The sequence below is a fragment of the Austrofundulus limnaeus genome, unplaced genomic scaffold (genome assembly GCF_001266775.1).
Source record: "Austrofundulus limnaeus strain Quisiro unplaced genomic scaffold, Austrofundulus_limnaeus-1.0 Scaffold127, whole genome shotgun sequence".
NCBI lineage: Eukaryota > Metazoa > Chordata > Actinopteri > Cyprinodontiformes > Rivulidae > Austrofundulus > Austrofundulus limnaeus.
The window spans coordinates 129888-136792 of record NW_013952529.1 but is presented as its reverse complement, the minus strand read 5'-3'; the positions used below and the strand labels follow the sequence as shown (position 1 = coordinate 136792).

The following is a 6905-nucleotide window of genomic DNA, read 5'->3' as shown; positions in this document are numbered from 1 at the left end:
GTGTGGGGGGTCTCAGTGTGTGGGGGGTCTCAGTGTGTGGGGGGTCTCAGTGTGTGGGGGTGCTCAGTGTCTGTGGGGGGTCTCAGTGTGGGGGGGCACAGTTTGGGGGTCTCAGTGTGTGGGGGGTCTCAGTGTGTTGTGGGGGGTCTCAGTTTGGGGGTCTCAGTGTGTGGGGGGTCTCAGTGTGGGGGGGCACAGTTTGGGGGTCTCAGTGTGTGTGTGTGGGGGGGTCTCAGTGTGTGGGGGTGCTCAGTGTCTGTGGGGGGTCTCAGTGTGGGGGGGCACAGTTTGGGGGTCTCAGTTTGTGCTCTTGAGCTCGAAGCGGCTGTAGACCTGTTTGGGCTTCATCTTGTTGTACTGGTTCACCAGGTCCAGCTTGCTGTGGCCCAGAGTAAACCTCTTCTGGTCCTGCCGGCTGATGAAGCCCGGCGGGGAGGTGGGGGGCGGCGGGCACTGGCGGCTCTCCGGCTCGGGCTGACAGAGGTCCGGTCCTCCCCAGGGGGAGGTGCTGTGGGGGGAGGGGGACCTCCTGAAGTTGTACGTCTCTTTGTCTTTGGAAGACGGGGAATGGAACAAGTCCGTCAGTTTGTTGAGGAACTGGTTGGAGTTGGAGGACTGGGTCCTGGGCTTTGGGTTCAGCTTGGTGTCGATGACCGGCGGGGCTTTCTGGGTCTTGGGGTTCAGGTTTGAGTTCTGGGCGTTCTGGAACATGGCCGGTTTGTGGTCGTACAGACCCAGATCCTGAAACTTGTTAGACGTGCCGCCGATGTTGGCCCGCATCACGTCCTGGTTGGACTTGGTCCAGTCCAGGCCGATGGACTGACCGTAGGACGGCGGGGGGCGGTCAGGGATCGGGTTGTGGCCGGTCCCTCCGTTAGAAGAACCTCGTCCAGACGGGGTCTGTCCAGAAACCCGTGGTCCACCTAAACCCCTCCTCTCGGGGCTCATGTGAGACGAGCCGGCGGGGTCCTTGTCGTGTCCCTGAGTCACGCTGTAGACGTTGGTGGTCTTCATCCCGGGGGCAGCCTTGATGCTGGACACGCTGTTACTGGAGTGGCTGCTGGAGTTCTCAGAGAAGGCCCGCTGCCTGCAGACGGACCAAACATCAACATCAGGACCCTCCAGGACCACGCTTTGATCCTAAACCCAGAAACCAGCTCACCTGTCTGACAGGAGGTCCATCCCCAGGACCCCCATCCCCACGTTGACCCCAGGGACCATCATGGGCTGGAATGGGGGGAAGTACGGCGGCCCCTCCTCCTCCTGGTTGTTGAAACAGTCGATGATCTGAGAGTCGGCGTAAAGACAGCGGAACTCCCGATCAAAGCTGTCCGCCACACAACCTGAGAAGTGCATCACCATGTTGCTGTGCACCTGAGCCGAGAGCCAGGTGAAGCTGGAGGACAGAGGAGAGAGGAGACAAGGTGAGGAGACGAGGAGACAAGGTGAGGAGACAAACAGCTGAACCGTAACAGAAATCTACAGTTTGTTTTAAAGTCATCGTGGTGTAAATGTGACTGAGTTCAGCTGTTTGTCTTTAGCTGCAGGTGACCATCTTCATCATCATCATCATCATCATGTAAATGACCCCCCTCCTCCTCCAGCTGCAGAGCTTTAACCACTTCCTGTCTGACACTGAGTCAGTGACTCATCAGCTCCTCTGACAGCTGCACAGGTGGACATCAGGTGGTGCCTGAGCTCCTGCCCTTTTCCCTCCAGACCACTGAGCGCCCCTGTCGAACCGCCTTTTTTTTATGCTCCATCTGTCGCCCTTGGTTGCACTTCTTATTAAGTGTATACAACTATATCGGTGAACGCGCTGCACCCTCGTGCAGGAGGAGAGCAGCTGAAGCAGCTCCTCTATAATCAGCAGGTAATTTACCCCCCAGGTAAACTGTGCAGGACTGTCTCACATGTTTCACTCTTCTCCATGTGTCGCACAAGTTGAAACAAAGTCCTGCATTCCACTGATCAAATTATAAAAAGACATAAAAAGAAGAAAAAAAAAGAAAGAGAAACAATCGACAGACGTTTTTTATTGGCTGCAATTTACAACCATTAGAAAATGCCTCCTTATTTCTCTGCCTTCTCTGCAGGAGGAGAGGAGAGAAAAAGGCAAAGACACAGCAGCTGCCAATCAAACACGCAGCAGCGTCCTGCGCGCTGCCGCCACTAATAAATATCTAAACACGTGAAAGAAAAATGGATTTTATTTATGCAGAATGTGATGGAAACTATGTCAAAAATACAGGAAAATAATAACTGGAAAACAGGTGATGAAAGTGAAAGATGATTCTCGGAGAGAAAATGTTTTGTATAGTGGTATTAATTTATATTTTCAGATCTTCCAAGGTGCCAGTTATGGAACTCTCTGTGCATTGTTGCCCAAATCAAATTCTGGAAGTGGTCATTCAACTAGATCTGTTACAAAAGGACAACTGATATCACCAACTTTTAAAAACTGTTACAGCCAGAGGTCTTTCTTCTATGTTTATACTAAAGCATGGAATGACATTCCTCAAAACATAAAGTCCATTTCAAAACTACAGCCCTTTAAGAAGAATCTTGTCTGCCATCTGCTGGACACTTTTTGTTCTGCTCATATTTAGACGTCCTATTTTGCAAATGCTGCCTTCCTGAAATTTGGTATGCTTGTTTGTCTTTGTGTCTATGGTGTATAATGATGTTATTGTGATGCTGTAATTCTGAGTGTTTTATGTGCTGCAGAACAGGAACCTGCTGTAAAACAGCAATTATGCTGAGTCAGGCTTGATTTTTAATTATCTTTTCCTGTTAAATAAATAAATTAAATTAAAATTGCCAAACTTTTGTTCCTGAAGGAAAACACAGCGTGAAGCAACTGTCTGTAAGAGATTCACACAAGAAACACAGCTCAGATCATCTGACCTGCTTACTTCCTGTTAAGAAAATTAAGTTTGAAATTTTCAGTAATCTTTGATTTTAATGTGGAAAGAGAATTAGCTTTAGTTTTATTTTTCTGTATTTTCTTTTCATTTTAAAGTCAAACATTGAATAAATGAGTTCTTTTTAAATTTAATCTCTTTGTCAGGTTTTGTGTGCTCTAAATGCAACATAAACCATAATTGGAAAATAAAATGAGTATAATAAGAATAATTTGATTTTGTTTCAATAAATATTAACAGAAATTGTCTCTTGATCTGGACTAAGTGTGGAACTTTGGCCCCCATGTGAATTCGACCCCCCTGTGTTACAGTGTTACATTTTGACAGTATTTAGAGTCTGATTAGTTTAAATGTTGTAATTTATTGCACTGACCTTTGTCACCAAGTTGTTTCACCCAAATAAACATATTTGATATTGTTGGTGTTTTAGCTACAGCAGAGAAGCAGCTCTATGTTTTCCTGCCTTCCTCCGTCAGACACAGATGAAATGTTTAATTCAGATCATGGAAACAGCTCAATGATGGACAGACTGAAGGAAGATCCTCCACACAACAAAAAGACATTAGTCATTTTGATTATAGTTATTTTATAAACACTACAGACATTGTCTGATTTAAAATAGATAAATATGCACAATGAACAAGATGTGTCTGTAATGTGACAGTAATAGGACCCACTGGTTCTGTGCACCGGACGAGGTGCCTCTTTTTACATTTGAGCACCTGCCCCTGAAAATGTCTGTGCACGCTCCTGCTGAGCGGACCACAAAAACCAGTTCCTCTCAGTCAGGTGTTCCTGTTCTCACCTGTTACATCATCTACAGTAAACCACTGTGACATCATCGTTTTCAATTTATTTAAATTTATTTAAATGAGTTACAACATTTAATTTCCCTTTGGAGTCAATAAAGAGTTTTTGATTTAAATTAAAACGGTTTAACGTGAAAACATAAAGTTTTAATAAAAGAACTGAGCCTCAGAGTGAAACCTGTTCAACCACTTCCTGTCAGGAGTCCTGATGGACATCACATCATAAACTTTACTGCTTCACCTGATCCAGGTAACAATAAAACATCAGAAACCTGCAGAGATGAACCCAGGTGAGTTTTAACTGTCAGCAGCTTCAACAGGTTTCTGCTTTCAGCTTTAAACTCTTATCTTTCACAGTCGGCATCGTAACTCTTTAAGTTTATGACTCAGGTCTGAATAAATCACCAGCACTTCCTGGAAACAAGGATGTATTTACAGTTTATGAACTCCTGACGGTAAAACGCTTATTTTACTGTTTTCAATACAGAAAAATGAAATTATAATTCGGCTTGTTTAAAGCTCATGAGGAATTAACACTTTAATTTAATCTGGTTAAACTAAAATAATATGATGTCATTCCTCCAGGAAGTGACCTCCGGCTGCACAGGAAGTGCTACAGCTAGCTAGTAGCTATGTGAGTTGTAAATAATCACAGGACAAAGCAAATCTGATATGTTTGAACAGACTAGCCATTAGCTCATCGGTTCTGTCTATAATAAACAATAAAGAGTTATCTGCAACAGGTAAGATGCTGAGTAAAGGAGCCGGTGAAAAGGCTGTTGGGATTATTTAATCTGATCAGTTGTTATCTGCTGAGCTGTAACAGAGTTTTATTGAGCTTTCTGTCAGAGTTTCAGGAAGCTGTGAGGTGAGGAGGCGTGCTGCAGCCGATACAAACCAGCTGAACTCTTTCAGGTCTCGCCCTTCATTCCTGCAGCAGCAGAACCCGACCCAACCCTCGTCCCCTAATCCTGCAGCAGCAGCTCGTCTGCGTGCAGCACGACAGGAAGAACACAGCCCGGGGCTCTGCAGGCCGAGGCAACACGTCCTCAGCTCCTTCTGCCGCTGCGACGTGTTCGCATGAAGTTGAACAGAACAGTCCGTCACTGTCAGCGCTCCGACACCTCCCCCAGCACGGAGCGCCGCCACCGCCGCCTCCTTAAACTCACTTTCAACACTTCATTCAGACAGAAATGGAAGTTCTCACGTTATTAAAACTGAGTATTAAAACACTCAAGTTTCAACTTTGTGTCTAAAAACAGCAGAAGACAACGAAACGCCGCCGCAGCTAAGGATGAATCAGTCACAACGAGATCGTCACAAACAGTTCAGAACAAAAGAAACAAGATGGCTGCTTTCTTTACAACAAGTAGGAGCTTTGTACTGAAAACTATGAGGTCTATAATGAAGACTACTGCACAACCAGCCTCTCTAATGCTAAAGTCAGCTTCTCCAATGCTAACGCCTGCTTATCCATGCTAGTTGCTAGCCTCTGATGCTAACACAGATGAATAGTCTCATTTGCTAGCTCCAGCTGCTCAGTTAGCGGTGCCGGCCTATCATTAATCGGATCAATAGCTGGATTAGGAACAGATACAGCCTTCTGCTACAATGATGTAAACTCAACCAGGACACTCAAATCTCTTCACATCACAGTCTGTGTTCACACAGCACTCTGCTAGATACAAATCCATGGAGACTAATCAGTGCTAATCACATCCAAACAGTGACGGGACCGATCAGAGGCCGTGTGGGTGAAGACTTGTTGCAGCTGCTCTTAATTCAGGCCCTCATACCGTGCCATAGAAACCAGCAAAAAGTCTCCAGACCCAGCAGCTCTTCAGGATTTTACAACCTTTTCTTGTTTCTGCACAAATGTTCTAACTGTAAAAACATTTCCTTGTTTTTATGCTTTTATTCTGTGAAACATTTCAGGTAAACGTCTCCGCCGTCAGCTGAGAGTTAAAACCTGAGCTTTGACCCCAGAGGAAGCTGCGTCTCACCTCCCTGCCCCACCTGGAAGCACCTGGATCCGTCCCTCAGGTGATCCTCTCTCCCTGTCAGCTGAACAACGTCGCCCCTGTTCGCCTTTTTATCACAGAAATTTGCAAACGTGGCCTGTGGCTGCCTGCTCCCATGGCAGAGCTGCTTATCAGGCGCCGGCATGCAAAACAAACACTCTGAGCCGACCTGGACCTCCAGAGGCCGGTACCGCTGACGGGTTCTGTCCTGTCTCACCTGTAGGAGCCGGCGAGCACCTCTTCACAGTCGATGATCAGGAACTTCTCCAGAACCTGACCCGTGAACTTCTTGCCGCTCTTGGTGCAGTATGTGTCGCCACAAACGCTGCGGATCCTCATGTTCTGTACACACACACACACACACACACACACACACACACACACACACACACACACACTTTTACAGAAGGTCTTTTTGAAATAAACCTACAGCTGGACTCTAAAGTTCAGGAAGGTCTGTTTAAAGTAGAGGTGGTCCTGGTCCTGGGGGGCCGCAGCCCTACATGTTCCACCTGTTTCCTGCTCCAACACACCTGATTTACTCACTGAACTACCTCTTCATGTTCTGCAGTATGGAGCACCGACACTGACATAATTACAAATAAAAACAGAAATAAATAAATACATTTAAAATGCACCAAATAAATTAAAAAAGAAAACTTTACCTCATTTTATCATTTAACTGACCTTCATATTTATTTTTCCAATTTAGTTCCAATAAATATATATTTTAACACAATTTAAATTTTAATGTTTTTTAATATATATTTGACATAGATTTTCCTTTTACTTGTACATTCATTTGTGTCTCTTGAATGCTTAAATTGAATTATATTTATAATTTTGTCCAACAAGTCTTTTTATTTCTATGTGCTGCATGTTTGTGCTGCTGCAGTTTAGCTTAAAGTTTAGTTAAAATAAAAGCACAGGTAATGTTTTCCTTCTTGCCTTTGTTTTAAACTAAACTAAACTTTTAGCTAAACTGAAGCACAAACATGCAACACATAGAAATAAAAAGACTTGTTGGAAAAATATATAAAAATAATTAAGTATAAACATTTAAGACACACAAATGCAAGTTTGTACAAGTAAAAGGAAAAACTATGTAAAATATATATTAAAAAACATTAAAATTTCAATTGTGTTAAAAT

General features: G+C 44.5%; 1 protein-coding gene across 1 annotated transcript in view; it reads right to left on the bottom strand.

Annotated features, from left to right (window-relative positions):
* Positions 1–221: 221 nt before the first annotated feature.
* Positions 222–6905, bottom strand: part of fam83c (family with sequence similarity 83 member C) — a 14588-nt gene continuing 7904 nt past the window's right edge. The window contains exons 3-5 of the mRNA XM_014015297.1: positions 5972–6096; positions 1163–1396; positions 222–1087 (exon numbers count right to left, since the gene is read on the bottom strand). Of these exons, the coding sequence (XP_013870751.1) occupies positions 298–1087; positions 1163–1396; positions 5972–6096 (1149 nt within the window). The 3' untranslated portion in view covers positions 222–297. The remainder of the gene's footprint in view (positions 1088–1162; positions 1397–5971; positions 6097–6905) is intronic.